The sequence below is a fragment of the Trachypithecus francoisi genome, unplaced genomic scaffold (assembly GCF_009764315.1).
Source record: "Trachypithecus francoisi isolate TF-2019V2 unplaced genomic scaffold, Tfra_2.0 Lachesis_group12, whole genome shotgun sequence".
Taxonomy (NCBI): Eukaryota; Metazoa; Chordata; class Mammalia; order Primates; family Cercopithecidae; genus Trachypithecus; species Trachypithecus francoisi.
In genome coordinates, this window is record NW_022681457.1 from 81,360,547 (window position 1) to 81,381,184 (window position 20,638).

Here is a 20,638-nt window from a genome sequence, read left to right on the forward strand (position 1 = left end):
GGGGAGTTCAAGACCAGCCTAGCCAACATGGTGAAACCCCATCTCTACTAAAAATAAAAAAATTAGCCGGGTGTGGTGGCAGGTACCTGTAATCCCAGCTACTCGGGAGGCTGAGGCAGGAGAATTGCTTGAACCTGGGAGGTGGAGACTGCAGTGAGCTGAGATCATGCCACTGCACTCCAGCCTGGGAGACAGAGGGAGAGTCTGTCCCCAAAAGAAACTGACTAGGGCAGGCACCTCTGAGGATGAGGTGGGAGGAGAAGTCAGGGAAAGCTTCCTGAAGGAGGGCAGGGGGCGAGGTGAGATGGGGGCTGGGTGGCGGGTGGCAGGTGGCAGTAAGAGTTTGAGCCAAGGGGTGGATGTGACAAAGGGTACGGCATAGTGCGAGAACTGCAAGCAGTGGGTTTGCTGGGGCACTGCATGTGAGATGGGGTGACCAAAGATGGGCCTAAAGGGGTGGAATCGGGTCAGACCATAGAGGCCTTTATTCCCTGAGTATCCTTGTCTACTGCAGAGGCTGGGATGCCAACTACTGGATTCCTCAGCCTCCCTTGCAGTTAGCTGAAGTGTGTGACATTCTGGACATGAGGTGGAGGCAGAAGTCTTCCAGAGTGGCTTTATGATAAAGCTGGTGCTTCCTTAAAAACCAGACAGATGCATTCTATCCCCTTTTTCCTGAAATCTAGAGGTGATATCTGGAGATAGAGCTCTCATCTCACAACCATGAGGTAATACGAATGAAAATGAAGGCTGTGGGGGGCCGGGCGCGGTGGCTCAAGCCTGTAATCCCAGCACTTTGGGAGGCCGAGACGGGCGGATCACGAGGTCAGGAGATCGAGACCATCCTGGCTAACACGGTGAAACCCCGTCTCTACTAAAAATACAAAAAAAAAAACTAGCCGGGCGAGGTGGCCGGCGCCTGTAGTCCCAGCTACTCAGGAGGCTGAGGCAGGAGAATGGCATGAACCCGGGAGGCGGAGCTTGCAGTGAGCTGAGATCCGGCCATTGCACTCCAGTCCGGGTGGCAGAGCAGGAAAGACTCCGTCTCAAAAAAAAAAAAAAACAAAAAAAAGAAAATGAAGGCTGTGATCCTCTAGAAAACAGAGCCTCAGGCAAAGATTAAAGTGTAAATACTTTATCTGGGAAATGCAATCAGGGTCACATTACAGTTTTCGAGGGCTCTAGGTACTTTTGATTTCATGGCCCCCTCCTTCATTAAAAATTGTTTAAAAATATATTTACAGGCCGGGCGTGGTGGCTTACGCCTGTAATCCCAGCACTCTGGGAGGCCGAGGTGGGCGTATCACCTGAAGTTGGGAGCTCAAAACCAGCCTAACCAACATAGAGAAACCCTGTCTCTACTAAAAATACAAAATTAGCTGGGCATGGTGGCCCATGCCTGTAATCCCAGCTACTCGGGAGGCTGAGGCAGGAGAATCACTTGAACCTGGGAGGTGGAGGTTGTGGTGAGCCGAAATTGAGCTATTGCACTCCAGCTTGGGCAACAAAAGCGAAACTCTGTCTCAAAAAAAAAAAAAAAAAAAAAAAAAAAAATATATATATATATATATACACACACACACACACACACACACACATACATACATACATATATACATGGTGTGGTGGCTTGTACCTGTAATCCCAGCTACTTGGGAGGCTTAGGTGGGAGGATGGGTTGAGTTCAGGAGTTCAAGACCAGCCTGGGCAACATGGCCAGACCCCATCTACATAAAAAAAATTAGCTGCTCAAGGTGGTGCATGCCTGTATTCCCAGTTATTCAGGAGGTTAAGGTGGGGAGGATCGCCTGAACCCAGGAGTTTGAGACTGCTGTGAGCTATGATTGTGCCAGTGCACTCTAGCCTGGGCAACAGAGTGAGACCTGGTTTCTTAGAAAAAAGAAAAGAAAAAAACTGTGGAGGACGGAGTTGAGATGGTTTGGAGTTCCAGAAGGAGATAACAGAACAAAAAAGATACCTGTCCTTAGATCCAGGAATCTCAAAGAATCCCTAAGAGGATAAAAAATGAAAATAAAAACTATACTGTATGTCTGTGTGTATCTATGTGTGTGTGTATACACACACACACGTATATATACATGTATATATGATGTATATACATGTACGTAAATGTATATGGTGTGTGTATATATGGTGTGTATTTTATACATATGTATGTATATAGTGTATGTGTATAGATATATACACACACACACCATAGACAGACATTAACATCCAGAAAAAAAGATCATCTACAGAAAGACGATGCTGATAGCTAATTTCTTAACCACAGCAACAAAACAGAAGCCAAAAAAACACAATGGAATACGATCTATAATGTGTTGATAAAAATTGCATACCTGTTGAAACTATCTTTCAGAAGTGAGGATAAAATAAAGTCATTTTCAGACAAAAACTGGGAGAGTTTATTAACACATTATCAGTAAATGCAGAAGGAAAATGATCCCACCTGGAATATCTGATTTGTAGAGTGACGGTGGGCAAAGAGTTTGGTAAGTATGAGAGCAAATATAAATTAATGTTGTCTGTATAAAACCATAATTTAATTAATATTGGAAAGTCATATGATCTTTTTTATTTCTGTTTTTGAGACAGGGTCTTGTTTGGTTGCCCAGGCTGGAGTACAGTGGCATGATCTCGACTCCCTGCAACCTCTGCCTACCAGGTTCAAGCAATTCTCCTGCTTCAGCCTCTCGAGTAGCTGGGACTACAGGCACGTGCCACCACGATCAGCTGATTTTTGTATTTTTAGTAGAGATGGGGTTTCACTATATTGGCCAGGATGGTCTCAATCTCTTGACCTCGTGATCTGCCCACCTCGGCCTCCCAAAGTGCTGGAATTACAGGCGTGAGCAACCGCACCCGGCCAGATGTCCATTTTTATCACCCCTATTCAATACTGTCTGGAGGTGCTTACCAGCACAGGTAGCACAAGAAAAAGGAAGAAAACCATCGTTATTTGTAGATAATATGATAGTCTATATAGAAATCCCTGCATAATCTATAGACAAATCATTAGAATTAATAATAATTTACCAAATATGCTGGAAATAAACATTAATAAATAAGTAAACTGTATTTAATACAGTTTATTCCAACAGAATATTATGTGGTTGATAAATTTGACTTTATTAAAACTAATAATTTTTGTCCGTCAAAAGATACTGTAAGGTGGGAGAAAAATGCCCCAAACTGGAAGAAATTATTTGCAAGACATATATATATCTGACAAATTATTGGTATACAGAATAGATAAATTGTGCATGTAAATCAATAAAACTGCCAAAAATTTCCTGCACAACAAACTATAAAAAACAAGTAAAAGACTTGAACAAGGCATTTAACATACGACTAAATAGGAATAGCCCATAAACATGAAAACAGATACTCATCATCATTAATGATAGCAAAATGCAAACGAAAACCACAATTCCTTTTCTCAACTACTGGATTAGCAAAAAATTAGGAAGTTGGACAATACCAAGGGTTGGCAGGGTTGTTGAGGAATGAGAACTCTTATGCACTCCTGGTGGGAGTGTAAATTGTTACTATCATATTACTCAGTAAGTTTAGTCCTGGCCGTGTGTCCTAGAGAATTTGCACAAATAGATGAATGTATACGCATGCAAGAATGTTTATAGTAGTATAGTGTGTAATAGCATATGATTGTTATTTCCCAAATGTCCCTAAACACTAGAGTGAATACATATATTTGAGACGTTATATTCATATGATGGAACACTACATAGCAATACAATGAACTTGGTTATATGTATCAAGATGCATGAATCTCAAAAGCATGATGTTGAACTGATGCAGCAGGACACAGAATACAAGGAGAAGCCCTAGAACTGGTAATATTCTATTTCCTATGTTGGTGGCTGGGTTCACAGATCTACATTCTATTGTAATTCTTTAAATATTACATATATGTAGGGTACATTCTTTCATGTGTATATGTCACAATAAAAGGTGTCAATGCAAAAAATGGGAAAATGGATTTGGTTGTTGAAATCATGAATATCATCAACAGGACCACTGTGAACAAAAATAAGGGCTGTAATGTTATACAAATGGGTATTTGCAACTGGGAATAAAGTTTACAGTGTCTTCATCATACATGGATTCAAAAGGTGATGTAATGAAGGTGGTGTGCTCAGGAAAACTGTGTCAGACAACTCAAAAAGGGGCTCTGGTAATGACAAAGGCAATGATATTGAAGACACCAAAAGAGGGATTCTTAACATATTTTCCTGAAATTACAGTGAAAAAAGTACTTTTAAATTAACATTTTATATGTGATTTTAACTATGTATGCGTGACTGATTAATCTAGTTTCATAATACAAGTTGCCATTTATTTCCTCTACATTTATAATACTGCATATATATTCAAATTGGCCAAAATCTTTCCAATCATCATGCTGGGATTATGGGGTTATATGTGGCACATACCATTCCTGTATATGTCAGGATGGAAAGGGTTTTTACCTGGAATGAATTTTTGCCATTTCTGATCCACATTGTACTTCACACAGTGATTTCCTGAAGGAAATATAATGATCTGTTCATCGAAGTAGAAGATATTGTTGGCCACGTGGGATCGAAGACCAAAAACATGCAGCGTCTGAGCTACCACGGCCGACATGATCTCCCGCCGAAGAGTTCTGCTGAACCACCAAGGCAGCGCTTCAGAGTGGAGAGCGCTGCCCCCGCCCCCGGCCCAGACACGGCCCGCCCAGCATCCAGGACACGCCCTCCCCGCCCCTTGCCCCTCCCCTTTCCCCTCCCCTTTCCCCTCCCCTTCCCCCTTCCCCGGAGTCCTCCTGCGCGCCACCCCATCCCCGCGGCTCATTTTTCTGCCTTTTCCTTTGTACCCTCACTGCTACCAGCTCCTTCTGGCGACCCCCAGGTACCTCCTCCCACTTTTCACTTCTCTCTGGGTCAGCAGACCACGCATGTATCCACAGGCACTACCTATGCGGATCCTAAGCAACCCGGGCACTTTCAAACGCCGTAGCGGTTCCTATAGCAACGACAAACCGGAAGTATGGTTTGCCGCCGGAAGCGGAAGTCCCAATCAAAAGTTGAGCAGTAGCTGTGAGTTGCTGCCCCTGGTGCGACTCGGTGGCACGTGGAGCCACGGCCTGGGAGTAGGGGGCTGAAGGCAGGCAGCGGCGGCCAGGGCCGCCCTCTGCTAGCCGCTTGAGTCTCGGGATACCCCGCTTCTTCCTGTAGGTGTGGGACGTGCGTGTGGCGAGATGGACACTCCTCCGCTCTCGGATTCGGAGTCGGAATCCGATGAGTCTCTTGTCACAGACAGAGAGGTAAGTGTCAGCCGAGCTCGCGGGGCTGGGCGTGGGAGAGGGGGTCTTACACCCCTGGGAGTGACCGTGATTGTGTCCTGCAGTTGCAGGATGCATTTTCCCGAGGGCTTCTGAAGCCAGGCCTCAATGTCGTGCTAGAGGGGCCGAAGAAGGCCGTGAACGACGTGGTGAGCGCGGGCACAGGGTCGGGGGTACTCGGACTTGGGATGCGCACCAGCCGCTGTTGGGCATGGGAGACCGATTCTTGTCCCAGGAAAGATGCACCCTGAGCCTTGCCAAGAGGGTCTATTACCTGTCTGCGTATTGGGGATTAGCGCTTTGTCCCTTCGCCTAACAGCCTGTGCTTGGGAAGGACAAACTCAGAGTCCCCTTCTTAAGAGCTCAGTGTCTGGATTTCCTAGAATGGCCTGAAGCAGTGTTTGGCAGAATTCAAGCGGGATCTGGAATGGGTTGAAAGACTCGATGTGACACTGGGTCCGGTGCCGGAAATCGGTGGATCTGAGGCGCCAGCACCTCAGAACAAGGACCAGAAAGCTGTTGATCCAGAAGACGACTTCCAGCGAGAGATGAGTTTGTATGTTTTCAAATGTTGGAGAAGTTGAGGATCCTTGTGCAGGAGAGTGGGAAAGAGGGGAAATTAGTAAGGCTGCACCCAGAATAAGCTTAGGAGTAGGGAGAGCGGCTTCTTTTGACTAAGAATAGCTAGGAGCTTCTCGCTGTTTGAGAGGAGAGCTCCTTGGTCCACAGTCACGATTCAAAGTCCAGTTTATGGACTAATTTGAAATATTCATGTTAAAGCTTTTTGTGCATGCTTCAGTTAAAAAAAAAACATTGCTTATGGGTGTTCTTGTGTGGAATTGCTTTAGCAATTACGTAAGAATCCATAATCGACATTAGTTTGTGTTAATGGGTACCTTTAGAGTAGTCATTCTCTTAAACTATTTTTAGCAATACCCCTCCCCTTTTTAAAAACTGGTATATATCTACATTTCTTTTAGATACTAAATCAGTGAGGTTTGGTGACAGTTTTTATTTGTTTGTTCTTGCTAATGGAGGTCAGATTTTGAGAGTCCTTCTGAGCTTGGATAACTCATGAGAGGCAGTGAAGAGGAACGTAAGGCCTCTCTCCTTCACCTCATTACACATTTTGTCCCACAATTCTCAGCTACCGCCAAGCCCAGGCCGCAGTGCTTGCAGTCTTACCCCGCCTCCATCAGCTCAAAGTCCCTACCAAGCGACCCACTGATTATTTTGCAGAAATGGCCAAGTCTGATCTGCAGATGCAGAAGGTAAGAAGTAGAAGTTTTCCTCTGGAAAGCCAAAACTTTGTACTTAAGTATATTCAGCTGGCTTAGAAAGATAGCTGTGAGCCCAATAATGGGGAGCCAGTTGTCAGAGGACAATTATTACCTCTTCCATAGATTGACTGCTTCAGAGTCATGCCAGTTACCACCAATTAGATGCATATAAGAATGACATTTTTTCTAAAATCAGCAATTAAGGAGAGGAACAGTGCTGTGAGAAGTGTGGTCCTTGAGGTGAAGATGGCCCATTGTATTTCCTAGCTGGCTTGGTCATGGCATGGTGTGCAGAGAAGACAGCATTCTTGTGTCCTTGCCACTGGTAGTGCTAGAACTTGTAGACAATTACTTTTCTCTGGGCCTCAGTTTTCTCCTCTATAAAATGAGGGATGCTTAGATGGTTCAGATACAGTACAATTTAGAGTTGGGTAGAACTTGGACCTCATTTAACTTTGAAGGAGGGGATTGCCAGCATGTAATCCAAGATATACTCAGCCCTCCATAGCCATGGGTTCAGCATCTGTGGATTCAACCAACCTCGGATCAAAAATATTTGAGAAAAAAATTTGAAAATGTTGCAAAAAGAAAACTTGAATTTGCCATATGCTGAGAACATTGAATCTGTGAGAATGACATGATGCGTAGCATTGAATTCAGTATTATAAGTAACCTAGAGACTATTTAAAGCAGTGATCTGGCACCAGGGACTGATTTCGTGGATGACAATTTTTTTCATGAACTGGGGGAGGGGATAGTTTCGGGATGAAACTGTTCCACCTCCAATCATCAGGCATTAGATTCTCATAAGGAGCACACAACCTAAATCCTTTGCATGCTTAGTTCACAGTGGAGTTCAGGCTCCTATGAGAATTTAATGCAGCCCCTGATCTGACAGGAGGTGGAGCTCAGGTGGTAACGCTTGCTTGCCTGCCACTCACTTCCTGCTGTGTGGCCTGGTTCCTAACAGGCCACAGATTCATAGCAGGTTCGTGGCAGTCTGCGGCCCAGGAGTTGAGGTCCCTTGACTTTAAAGTATACTGGAGGCGAGTGTAGGTTATATGCAAACACTACACCATTTTTATATAAGGGACTTGAGCATCTGTGGATTTTGATGTCTGTAGTGGGTCCTAGAACTAATCCTCTATGGATACTGAGGGATGAGTATATTTAAATAGTACTCTGGAGTCTCAAACTGGATTTTAGGGAGCTTTTGTCATGGTAGTAGTTCACCTTCTCACTGTGAACTCTATACAAGTTCTCACTGATAACTTCTCATCCTTTAACTAAAATGCGTATGTTTGACTGAAAAGGCTAGGCACCTGATATCTGCATGGATTTTTATTGTGTATGTGTTATACTAGAAAAGGACACTGAGGCCGCATACTGGTTTCCAGCCTCAGTCTACTGACAGTAGAAATGGGGAGAAGTTTGTCTTCTTTCCTGGGCTTCAGATAGGCAGTTTGTAAAATGAAACAGACAGCACACTGGGAGTGGGAAGGTGACTTTCAATCTCTGGCTTCACTCTAACACTTTTGGTAAAGTGCTCAGCCTGTGGGCCCCATTGTCCTTAGGGGTTGGAATTGATGATTTACAAGTTCCACAGTTTAAAGAACGGGGAATATCTGTTCCCTGCTCTAGTGCATCCTAAGTAGTGGTCATTCTAGATTCAAATAACATAAACTGACAGCATTTTGTGTTGTAGATTCGACAGAAGCTGCAGACTAAACAGGCTGCCATGGAGAGGTCTGAAAAGGCTAAACAACTGCGAGCACTTAGGAAATACGGGAAGAAGGTGAGAAGGAAAGTGTGCAGGGAATAGGAAGAGGCGGAGTGTGTGTGTTTGATGAGATTGCCGTGGTCTGGCGTGGTCCCCTGAGCTGAATGGAGCTGTGTGTTGATCGTGTGTTTACCGTCTCTCAGTGTATGGGCTGGTATTCATGAGCACAGTCTTGCCTGGACATGAACGCTTTCCCAGGAGTAGTATGGTGACTGCAGGCGAGCCAGTCACCTCTCTGGTCTTCAGTTTTCATATCTATACACTGGGTCCAGATGAGTGGTTTCCAAACCTGACCTCACAGCCAAATCACCAGGGGAAGTTTTTCAAAACAGAATCCTAGACTTCAGAATCCCTGGGAATCTGTGTCTGTTTTCCCCCTTCCCCAAAAGCTTTCCAGGTGATTCTGAAATGCATCCCTGTTTGGGATTCACTGGCCTATGTGATAATCATGTCCCTGAAGAAATTATCCTAATGATTGTCATCCAATCTGAAAGATGGCCTGTGTGTTTGAACTGTGAATGTCTGAGTTCTAACGTAACACCAGATCAGGCATACCCTGAAACTTTTCTTGGTTTTCCTTTTTTATTTCATGGTCATCTAGGAAAGAAGATGACGGGTTTTAAAGTTAGGATTGTGGGAAGACAGGAATGTGAGGAAGATTGGCATGGGGGTTAAGACTTTGTCAACATTTGGACAGAAGCAATTGTGATCTGGGTTGCAGGACTCTTGTCCACATGTGGGGTCATTTCACTCATGCATTCTCAGCAGAGTAAGAATAGGCTGGGATCCTGTCCTCTACAAAAGGCCTGCTGTGGATTTATTATTTCTTTTATCTGGAGGTGGATGGTTGAGATTCTCTCAAAGACACCAATAAGTAATTTAACATAACCAAAATTACCAAAAGCAAAGACGAACTCACTTGGGCCTTTTAGTTCACTGTTCCTAATTTAAGGACACATTGGGGAAGAAGTTGTCAACTGGGGTGCATTTGCTCCCCAGGAGTTTTCTATGACTGCCTGGTGATATTTTTAGTTGTCAAATTTGGGAGGGAGGGTACTCCTGGCATCTAGTCGGTAGAGGGCAGGGGTGCTGCTAAATATCGTACAGTGCAGGACAGGCCCCTACACCCCAGCAAAGAATTATTCTCTCCACACTGTAGCAGTATCAAGATTGAGAAACCCTCTGTTAGAGTATTATAAAGTGTCTCCTTTTATCCTTCAAATTTTTTCTTTTCTTTTCCTGGGGACATTGTTTTTTTCTCTTCCTTTTGGTTACTTTCATGCCTAGTAACAGTGAGTTAAATAATCTGTCCAAATGTGATGTGAAAATTGATGTAGTCTTAAACATGATTTGCTTCAGTTTTGTAGGCAGGATTGTATAATAGGATGAGTGCTGGCTTTGGAGTCAAACAGCCTGGGTCATCTCAGCTATGTACTTTTTCACCATGCAACTTGGGCAAGTTAACTTCTCTGTGCTTCAATTTAGGGGATAACACAAATTTCAACTTCACTGCATTGTTATAAGACAGATATATCTTCATCTATGAAGAATATACCTAGATCTGAGAATATACTTAGAGTCCCTAACACAGGTTTTGGCACATAGTAAATGTCAAAGGGTAGCGGCATTAATCATGGTGTTGCTCTTAAGACAATGTAGACACTGGAATAATGGTATGGAATAGCTGTAACAGTCCTTGTGTTCATATCACAGGTGCAAACGGAGGTTCTTCAGAAGAGACAGCAGGAGAAAGCACATATGATGAATGCTATTAAGAAGTATCAGAAAGGTTGGTACATCTCTCTGCTAGGGGAACAAGGGTAGCGGGTACTTTAGAGTTGATTTGAACACTTAGTGCTTTGGAGCCTTCTTGGTTGATGTGGACCTATCGGATCTAGGTTTTGGGAATGGTGTTGGAGAGCAGGATGTGACTGTTAAAATCAGTGTAGCAAATAATAACCTCATATGGTGGTTTAAACTTTTCTTCTTAAAATACAGTGGTGCTGATCAAAATTACTTCTTCACTTACAGGTTTCTCTGATAAACTGGATTTCCTTGAGGGAGATCAGAAACCTCTGGCACAGCGCATGAAGGCAGGAGCCAAAGGCCAGCAGATGAAGAAGGGGTGAGAAGTGTTTTGGCATGGTTTCTTTGGATCCCGTGAGGTGTGAAGGGGCCACAGGTCACAAGGATGGCAGACATAGCACCTCCACCAGCACAGCCATAGAGTCCAGACAGTGCAGCTGCTGCCTGTGGCTGAGACCCCTAGCACTGTGTGATGGGCCCTCTTAGCCATGCCAGTCTTTGAAGAGTAAAAGAAGGTACTTTTTAAACTTGTGTTTTTTGGACAGAGTCTCAGTCTGTCACCCAGGCTACAGTGTAGTGGTACAGTCTTGGCTCACTGCAACCTCCGCCACCTGGGTTCAAGCGATTCTTGTGCCTTAGCCTCCTGAGTAACTGGAACTACAGGTGCCCGCCACCACATCCAGCTAATTTTTGTATTTTTAGTAGAGGTGGCGTTTCACCATGTTGGCCAGGCTGGTCTTGAACTCCTGGCCTCAAGTGATTCACCCACCTCAGCCTCCCAAAGTGCTGGGATTATAGGTGTGGACCACTGCACCCATCCCAAGAAGGTACTTTTAAATATGTGGCACCCTTTAAGTGAATGCCGAGTAAAAGTTGATTCCTCATCACACAGTGTGATGGTCGAGAGTTCAGACTTAGGGTTCAGATCCCGACTCTACCACTCAGTAGGAGGGCAGTTTTGAACAAGTTACCATACCTTTCTAAATGCTAATTGCCTCATCTGCTAAGTTGAGGAAATAGTGTCTGCCTCATAGTATGAAGATTAAAAGAGAGAATGTGGGCTCTCATTGTTCTTTCTAGTCCACTTTTTTGCATACCTGGATACCAGGCCTAGGGGAAATGATAATTTCCATGTAAGATAGTAAGTGCTATGATAGAGGCATCTGGGGATTAGTACTGAGGCAGCTTTTATAAATACCTTACAGGGTCTGGGGATGGATTTCTGGAGGAGGGTTCGACTTGAGCATTGCTTGAAGCATGAGTAGGAATTAACCACGAGAATAGAAGAGAAGCTGGGTTTGGGAAGAAGTGAAAGCCTGAAAGAGCAAAGCCATCAAGATGTGAAATCTCAGGGGTTTGTGAGGAACAGTAAGCCCTTGGTGTCACTGGGAATACAGTGCAAAGCAAGGAGGGGTGCGATGTGGTTGGGGGGACCTGGGCTGTGGGTTTGCCTTGTTGAGGAGCTTGGGCTTTGTCTAGAAGGCAGTAGAGAGACTAAGTTGTAGGTTGTACTAATAACAATGAGCAGGTTATATTCATGTTTTTAAAGATTACAGTAGATTTTGTATAAGTGACAGACTTGAGGCAAGCTGGGAAAATGACAAGGAGACTATTGCAAAAGTCCAGATGAGCAATGATAATAACCTGAAAGTGGCAACTGAGGGAGAAGAGAAGATGGATTGAAGAAACATTGAAGAGGTGAAATGAGCAGGACTTAGTAATTGACTTGGGTATAAAGAGTGAGAGAGAACCAAGGCTGACTCTCACATGTTTGACCTGTGTGTCTGGGTTGGTGGGAGCAGTGCCAGCCTCAAATGAGGGCATATGTACAGCAAGTAGAGCCAGTCCAGGAGATGACATGAATTTGGAGATGCTGAATTCAAGATTCCTATTGGATGACCAGTTTCACATTTGAATGTTATTCCGTTTGAATGTTATTCGAATGCCTATAATTACATTTGAATGTTTACATTTGAATGTATTCATTTCATTACATTTGAATGTTACAAATGTAACGTTAGATTTGGATGTGAACTGCATGTATTTACACTTGAGAGGAATAGACACAACTGAGGGTGATTTAACAAGATTTGGTTAAAATAGAAAGCTTTCTTTTTTTTTTTGAGATACAGTCTTGCTCCGCCACCCAGGCTGGAGTGCAGTGGTGTGATCTTGCTCACTGTAAGCTCCGCCTCCCAGGTTCACGCCATTCTCCTGCCTCAGCTCCTGAGTAGCTGGGACTACAGGCACCCGCCACCACGCCTGGCTAATTTTTTGTATTTTTTTAGTAGAGACGGGGTTTCACTGTGTTAGCCAGGATGGTCTTGATCTCCTGACCTCATGATCCACCCGCCTCAGCCTCCCAAAGTGCTGGGATTACAGGCGTGAGCCACCGCACCTGGCCTAAAATAGAAAGGTTTCTAAAGACAGCAGGAAGCCACATGATACATGTAGAGCCTTCCCTGCTTCTTGCTTTATTTTCCTGCCCTGGTGGTCAGAACTGTAAATAAACGAGCTAGATGAATTTGTCTAGAGAGGCTGCAGCATAGGATTGTGGGGCCAAGGATGAGATTCTGGGTTACAGACGTGCCTAAGGGGCTTTGCTTATAGAAAGGAAACTGAGAGCATTGCTGGGCCATCAAATTCATGAGAGTTTACAGTGCTGTGGGTGATGTCTAGGACCATTCTTTTCCAGGCCCAGTGCTAAACGACGGTATAAAAACCAGAAGTTTGGTTTTGGTGGAAAGAAGAAAGGCTCAAAGTGGAACACTCGGGAGAGCTATGATGATGTATCTAGCTTCCGGGCCAAGACAGCTCATGGCAGAGGCCTCAAGAGGCCTGGCAAGAAAGGATCAAATGTAAGTGAGCCCAGGTGTCCGGGTGAGGAGCAGGCTCAGCCTCCCCTCCCACTCCCAACCCTGCCCTCTCCCTTCAGTTACGTTCGTCCTCACCTGGGGCAGAAGGCAAGCTGCTATGTGACCAGATGTGGTATATCTTTTTCTATAGAAGAGACCTGGAAAACGAACAAGAGAGAAGATGAAGAACAGAACGCACTAAACAGCATCTTTGAATACAAAGAACCAAGAAAAAGGAATGAAGACTCACAATTTCACAACACACTTTGATCCCTTCTGTTGGTGTCATGTTGTAAACATTTCCTTCAATAAACTAAAGAAAAATTATTAAAGGAACACATACCTTTGGTTAAATAGTCCAGACTAAAAGATTGAGAAGTTACTTTGCATTGCTATCTATTGGTAATTTAGACACTGAGTTCAAATTGCCTTCATTTTGTGATAAATGATTTAACTGACACCTCCCTCATTTCTTATGTCTCATCCTTCTAAGCAGTTATATTACAATCAATCCCCGTAAAGCTCAATGCCTATATTTTACAGGCGTGAGCCATCGTGATTTTGTTTGTGGTACAGCTTTTGGTTTTTCCTCCAGTTAACTTTCACCGTACATTCTTCTGCTTGCCTAATTTTCCTTTTGTATTCTTAGTTCTTTCCAGATGCTTTATCATCTTACCCACTTTATAATTTTTCTCCTACAACCTAGTTACGCCACACAACTGTCCCTTTTTTTCTAGACCTTCTAAGTTGGTGCCATTATTTCCAGAATCCCACATTTTCCCATCTTAGCATATGCCTTCTTTTGCTGTGTACCATTTTTTGGTATCTTACTAAGAAAGGGAAAATAAGAGGTAAACTTTTCATCTCCCTGCATTTCTGAAATTGCCTTTAATTTGGGCTAATAGGAATTTCCTCCTTAGAATTTTAGAATTTCACAGGCACTGTTTCTAAGTTGTATTTCAGTTCTGCTTTTGGGGGAGAGATTTCTTTGTTTCTTAAATTTTTTTTTTTTTTTTTGAGACGGAGTCTTGCTCTGTTGCCCAGGCTGGAGTGCAGTGGCCGGATCTCAGCTCACTGCAAGCTCCGCCTCCCGGGTTTACGCCATTCTCCTGCCTCAGCCTCCCAAGTAGCTGGGACTACAGCCGCCCGCCAACTCGCCCGGCTAGTTTTTTGTATTTTTTAGTAGAGACGGGGTTTCGCCGTGTTAGCTAGGTTGGTCTCGATCTCCTGACCTCGCGATCCACCTGTCTCGGCCTCCCAAAGTGCTGGGATTACAGGCTTGAGCCACTGCGCCCGGCCTAGTCCGTGCATTTTGATCTCCCCTTTCCCATGTTTGACCAGTAGAGTATTGTAGAAGCTAAGAAGCGTGGACTCTGGGGCCTGGCTCTGTTGCTGTTGCTGAGTTGCTGTTTGACCATAGGGAATTTAATTTGTATTTCGGGTGTCATCTCTGGCATAATATAGATGTATCTACCTCATTGGGTTCCCGTCAGCATTGGGTTAATCAACATAAAACACTTAGAACATTGCCTGCCATATAATTAAAACATTATCCTAATATAACACGATAATCTGATAATCCCCTTTGATTAGGATTATTTTGCTGGGGTTTCTTTCCTTAGTATCTGGCAATCCTTGGTTGTTCATATTTGAGAAGTATTAGCGTAGGCGGAAGCTCTGCGTAGGTGGTATGTTGAATAGGCAGGCCACATTAATTGTTGGGCTTTACTCTGTGTTGATAGAGTGGTAAGCCATTTTACCTGCCCCTTCTCTCTCCATTCCAGTTTAGAAACCATATTTTATTTTTAAGGAAGTTAGAAATGCCTGAGAGCTATATAGTATCTTTAGCAGAAATCGCCCAGGCTGGGGTGCATGGCACGATCTCGGCTCACTGCAACCTCCGTCTCCTGGGTTCACGCCATTCTCCTGCCTCAGCCTCCCGAGTAGCTGGGATTACAGGCGCCCATCACCACGCCCGGCTAATTTTTTGTATTTTTAGTAGAGACAGGGTTTCATCATGTTAACCAGGATGGTCTTGATCTCTTGACCTTATGATCCGACCACCTCGGCCTCCCAAAGTGTTGCGATTACAGGCGTGAGCCACTGCACCCGGCCTATTTTCACATTTTCTTGTAGCATTATTGGCACATGAAAATGATATTTCTGGATTCATATAATACTAAGATTATAATGTAGAACAAAGATAATTTAGTTTTTATAAACTAATTTCAACTAAGAACTGGTCACACAGGTCATATATCAAGAAGACAAAAATATTTACTCTGTCCTTTTTCATAATTCATGCCATATTATTGCATGGGGATAATGTGTAACAGGCTCGGAAGTAGTTAGAGACTGAATTATGCAAGTAACACAGTGTTTCACAAAAGGAGAACACAGGTTAACAACATTTCACACTGATAAAGCCAAAGCCAAAAGTAAGTTACTAATGCAACATACTTTTACAAGCTTCGAAAACTATGCCCCCCCTCCCCCCCGGCTTTTACTTCCTTGGTGTTTTTCTTTTTTATTTATTATAGAGCAAAGATTTACATATGGAATCACTTTCCTTAATTTTAGAAATATCCTTTGTAGAACTCATTTACATCACTTCTACCATTCTAACCCTCAAAATAAAGGATGTTCAAGGTGCAGGTAGCATTATGTCTTCTTTTTCTTTTGTAAAAGCAAGGTCTTACTCTGTTGCCCATGCTGGATTACAGTGATATGATCATAGCTCACTGTAGCCTCAAACTCGTGGGCTCAAGCAGTCCTCCTGCCTCAGCCTCCCAAGTAGCTGGGACTACAGGTACATGCCACAATGCCTGGCTAGGTTTTTTTTTATTTAAATTTTTTGTAGGGACAGGGTCTTGCTCTACTGCCTAGGCTGTTCTCAAACTCCTGGGCTTGGGCAATCCTGCCTCGGCATCACAGAGTGCTGGGAATACAGGTGTGAGCCACTGCACTCAGCCTCCTTCATATTGCTTTAAAATAAATACAATTCCATTCCTTGAAAAATAAGTAGGAACTTAGGAGTCCCCAGTACAGATTCTAATATGCATGAATTCAGTTATCACGATGTAATTAAGTTTCTCACCAACAATATTCACATTTCAGTTACCGAAGTAATAACTGAGTAATTGCATAAAGTAGAAATAGTCGCCGCTAGCTCTTTAGTCCACAAATCACTCCATAAGTGACAGATGCATGAAAACTAATGACCCTCACTTCTTTCAAAGTCTGTCCAAGATCAGCCACTGCATCTGTTATTCATTTCACACACACACACAGCAAAGTGTGTAGTTGTGTTGCCTCTATCTTTAGCAATAAACTCATGCATTTTATAGAGTTGAGAGGGAATTGACCACCAAGGATTAATGTACACCAAAGAAACAAAAAATGATAGGGCACAGTGACTCACGCCTGTAATCCCAGCACTTTGGGAGGCCATCTGAGCCCAGGAGTTTGAGACCAGCCTGGGCAACACAGTGAGACCTCTCTACAAAAAATTTTTGGCTGGGCATGGTGGCTCATGCCTGTAATCCCAGCACTTCGGGAGGCCGAGGCGGGCAGATCACGAGGTCAGGAGATTGAGACCATTCAGGCTAACACAGTGAAACCCTGTCTCTACTAAAAATACAAAAAATTAGCTGGGCGTGGTGGCGGGTACCTGTAGTCCCAGCTATTCAGGAGGCTGAGGCAGGAGAATGGCGTGAACCCGGGAGGCGGAGCTTGCAGTGAGCTGAGATGGCACCACTGCACTCCAGCCTGGGCGACAGACTGAGACTCCATCTCAAAAAAAATTTTTTTTTTAATTGGCCAGGCATTGGTGGTATGCACTTGTCCCAGCTACCGAGGAGGCTGAGGTGGGAGAATATCTTGTGCTTGGGAGTTTGAGGCTGCAGTGAGCCATGTTTGTGCCACTGCACTCCCGTCTGGGTGATAGAGTGAGAACCTGTCTCAAAAAACTAAAAAAAAAAAAAGATTTTTTTTTTTTTAATGATGAGACTGGAAGTAAAATTTGAGTGCAACGCAAATGGAATTGTAGATGAAATAGCTGATACTGGACTGTGAATACTGTTGCCATTCTAGAGACTAGATATACAGCCAGAGAAACCTTGTGAAGGCAAACTTACAAATGAGGAAAGAGATGGAAAGGATGAAGATGTCTCCAGGGAGTGACACTAGTGAAAAACTTCACATTAAAGCAACTCTTGGAGATATGTAATGACATTGGAAGATCAAGTGATAAAATGTTGGAACTAAATCCAAACTTAGAAAGGAGTAAAGACAATTTGCCAGGGCATGGAAAAGATGCTTGTTCTATATTGTAAGTTATAGAAGGGAAAAAAGAAGACAAGCATGGTTTTTCATACAGAAATAAAACACTTGATTCTCAATGTTTCTACTGTTTTAAAGTTAATCTACTAAATATTACTATTTTAATTTTGTTACGCATTGAACAGAGTTTTTAATACTTTCACACAATTTTTTTTCATTGTTTAGTTTTCGTTTCTAAGGCTTAAAGATTCATACTTTTTCTTTTCTTTTTCTTTTTCTTTTTCTTTCTTTTTTTTTTTTTGAGACAGAGTCTCGCTCTGTCGCCCAGGCTGGAGTGCAGTGGCCGGATCTCAGCTCACTGAAAGCTCTGCCTCCCGGGTGCACGCCATTCTCCTGCCTCAGCCTCCCGAGTAGCTGGGACTACAGGCGCCCGCCACCTCGCCCGGCTAGTTTTTTGTATTTTTTAGTAGAGACGGGGTTTCACTGTGTTAGCCAGGATGGTCTCGATCTCCTGACCTCGTGATCCGCCCGTCTCGGCCTCCCAAAGTGCTGGGATTACAGGCTTGAGCCACCGCGCCCGGCCTTCTTTTTCTTTTTCTGTTTTTTTTTGAGACAGAGTCTTGCTCTGTCGCCCAGGCTGGAGTGCAGTGGTGCGATCTCGGCTCACCGCAAGCTCCGCCTCCTGGGTTCTCGCCATTCTCCTGCCTCAGCCTCCCGAGTAGCTGGGACTATAGGCGCCTGCCACCACGCCTGGCTAATTTTTTGTATTTTTAGTAGAGACAGGATTTCACCGTGTTAGCCAAGATGGTCTCGATCTCCTGACCTTGTGATCTGCCCGCCTTGGTCTCTCAAAGTGCTAGGATTGCAGGCATGAACCACTGCACCCGGCCAGATTCATACTTTTTAAAAGGACTTTTGGACAATTTTTCTTTAAAGGGCACGGAACAATTGTAATTTTCCCCCAATGATGATTAAGATCGCTTTGCATAGTTTCAGCAAGCAGGACATTTTTGTAGTCCTGCACTATTGTGCAAAATGAAGACTGACTATATATGCTTTTTTAGATGAGTATACAAAGTAACAGCTTTCTGTTTTTTGGGCAGAGTTGGGAAGGAGATGAAAGCAGAAAATGTGGTTGCTCTCTTTGCAGGAGCATATTGATTGCTTTCAGAGCACAGCCTCGTGATGAAAACATTCAGGCATTTAGTCTATTTTATAATTTACACTGGATCATAAAACTAGACTCACCTTTCTGCATATCAACGAATCCACTTTTTATGCTGTTCTGAAAATTTAAATATTCATGAAGATGAATTCAGGTGTAATTATAAGAGGTACCTTTTTCACATTGAAGACTAGATGTCAAATAATGTTCCAGAATCTTTTGGTACAAGATTTTTTTGTTGTTGTTTGTTTTTTATTTTTTGAGACAGAGTTTCGCTCTGTCACCCAGGCTGGAGTGCAATGGCGTGATCTTGGCTCACTGCGATCTCCGCCTTCTGGGTTCAAGTGATTCTCCTGCCTCAGCCTCCCAAGTAGCGGGATTACAGGTACCCACCACCAAGCCCTGCTAATTTTTGTAGTTTTAGTAGAGATGGGGTTTCACCATGGTGGCCAGGCTGGTCTCGAACTCCTGACCTCAGGTGATCTGCCTGCCTCGGCCTCCCAAAGTTCTGGGATTACAGGTGCAAGCCACCGCGCCAGGCCTAAGATCTTTAATTGGAAGTCATTGGACCTCAACTGCATACATGTAAACTAACTCTTCTGGCCAATCAGAAATTATATCTGATTATTATCCTGTATATTACCTACTACATTGCTGGTTGAACTACTTCCAGTACTAGATATGCAGTTTTGCTATAGATGATGGTAGCTATGATGATACCAAAGAAAAGGCTCTTTTTAGCCCAACAAAAATTTTAAAAGAACATTGAAAACAAGCAGAGTGGATACATAAGAATTATGCATGTGCTCATGGAAAAGCAATTTCAAACAGACATGTAAAGGAAAATGAACCTGTTCTACTCTGATATAAAAACAATGCACAGTATTTCATTTGCATTTTAAAAAACAGAACCAAGATTACATGCAGCATTTACAAGTATCTTACCTTGAATCACAGTGCAGGATTCCACTGCTCCCCATCAATGTACTCTGAATTTAATATGGGCTTCTGTGATACAAAATGGGGCGAATCTGCTGAGACTTGCCCTCAGGGTTTCCTTCCTTAACCAAATCCTATTACATATTGCAGGGTCCATGGCCTTCTTCTCAAAACAAAGAATTAAAACAAAAATCAAGATCCTAAGACAAAACATACCTAACTCTTTTTAAATAATGAGCAATGATTTCTTGTCATTAGATGCATTCCCCCTCACTCAGGAATAAGAGATCTTTAACAGTCTCTTCTTTATCCGCTTAGGCCAAAGAAAAAGCCAAAGTGATCACTATATATTAAAATTTAGATATTAATTTTATTTTCTCTAAGTTTTTATACTTCCTAGTTAAAAAAAAAAAAAAAAGCCAAAATGCTTATGTTCTGGTTTTCTATGGTTTAAATAGCAACTTAGGGTGGCAACATTGGCTTCTGCGGCTTTACAAAGACAACTCCCTTGGCGTACAGAATGGCCAACAAAGGATCTATCTAGCTTGATGGCAGCTGGGAACAAGTCTAACTTTCTGGAACTCACCATTTGAGGCTTCAGAGGCAGCACACTTCTTTTCATTTGCCTGCTCCGTTATCTCATGAGTTGCCTCTTTGATTTCATTTCTCCCCCTGCCCCCCCCTTTTTTTTTGAACCTCAGTGCCTAGCTCAATGACATCTTTATGATCAGTTCCTAGATTACTTTCCTTACCTGCTGGCCCTTCTGTAAAGATTCCTTGGACTTCCTTCTGACCCCTCCCCTTCTTGGCATCCTCTTTAAGAAGCTAAGGCTCCTTGAGGAAGAGATGGTATTGGATGCCTTGGGCCCTCCACACTTTCCTCAGGGACGTGCAGCAGCTGGGGATCCAGGAGACCAGATTTCTGCTAACACAGCCCCACCCAGTCATTTGGTCACCCTGGAGAGATCTGTGGCCCACATGACCCTGCAGAGGTGGCACACTGGCTGCAGAGGCTGAGCAGAAGCTGAGGTGGCTACAACTCTGAAGCAGGTGGTAGCTCAACAGGATGAGGTCCAGGAGGAACGGTTCGTAGCAGGAAGGGGGAAAGGAAACTGACTTCCCTGCTTCTTTCCTTAAAAGTCTCTCAAATGGTACTATGTGGGGGTC

The 20,638-nt window shown here is 43.6% G+C and overlaps 2 protein-coding genes across 5 annotated transcripts in view; one reads left to right on the forward strand and one right to left on the reverse strand.

Annotated features, from left to right (window-relative positions):
• CFAP57 (cilia and flagella associated protein 57) overlaps positions 1-5,070 on the reverse strand; it is a 77,002-nt gene extending 71,932 nt beyond the window's left edge. For 3 of the 4 annotated variants that reach the window (XM_033226807.1, XM_033226805.1, XM_033226808.1), the window contains exons 1-2: positions 4,947-5,070; positions 4,512-4,687 (exon numbers count right to left, since the gene is read on the reverse strand). In XM_033226807.1, the coding sequence (XP_033082698.1) occupies positions 4,512-4,668 (157 nt within the window). In that variant the 5' untranslated portion in view covers positions 4,669-4,687; positions 4,947-5,070. Of the gene's footprint in view, positions 1-4,511; positions 4,691-4,946 lie in introns of all 4 variants that reach the window. The other variant, XM_033226806.1, reaches the window with a different exon arrangement.
• On the forward strand, positions 4,823-13,426 carry EBNA1BP2 (EBNA1 binding protein 2). The gene is made up of 9 exons (XM_033226809.1): positions 4,823-5,347; positions 5,431-5,514; positions 5,749-5,921; positions 6,513-6,636; positions 8,351-8,440; positions 10,139-10,214; positions 10,457-10,550; positions 12,927-13,089; positions 13,238-13,426. The coding sequence occupies exons 1-9, from the start codon at positions 5,282-5,284 to the stop codon at positions 13,286-13,288; spliced, it is 921 nt and encodes a 306-aa protein (XP_033082700.1). The 5' UTR covers positions 4,823-5,281; the 3' UTR covers positions 13,289-13,426.
• Positions 13,427-20,638: the final 7,212 nt, after the last annotated feature.

Coding starts and splice junctions, on each gene's coding strand:
- EBNA1BP2 (XM_033226809.1), top strand. CDS start 5,282: ATGGACACTCCTCCGCTCTCGGATTCGGAGTCGGAATCCGATGAGTCT. Junction 5,922..6,512: donor TTCCAGCGAGAGATGAGTTT/GTATGTTTTCAA, acceptor CACAATTCTCAG/CTACCGCCAAGCCCAGGCCG. Junction 8,441..10,138: donor TTAGGAAATACGGGAAGAAG/GTGAGAAGGAAA, acceptor TTCATATCACAG/GTGCAAACGGAGGTTCTTCA.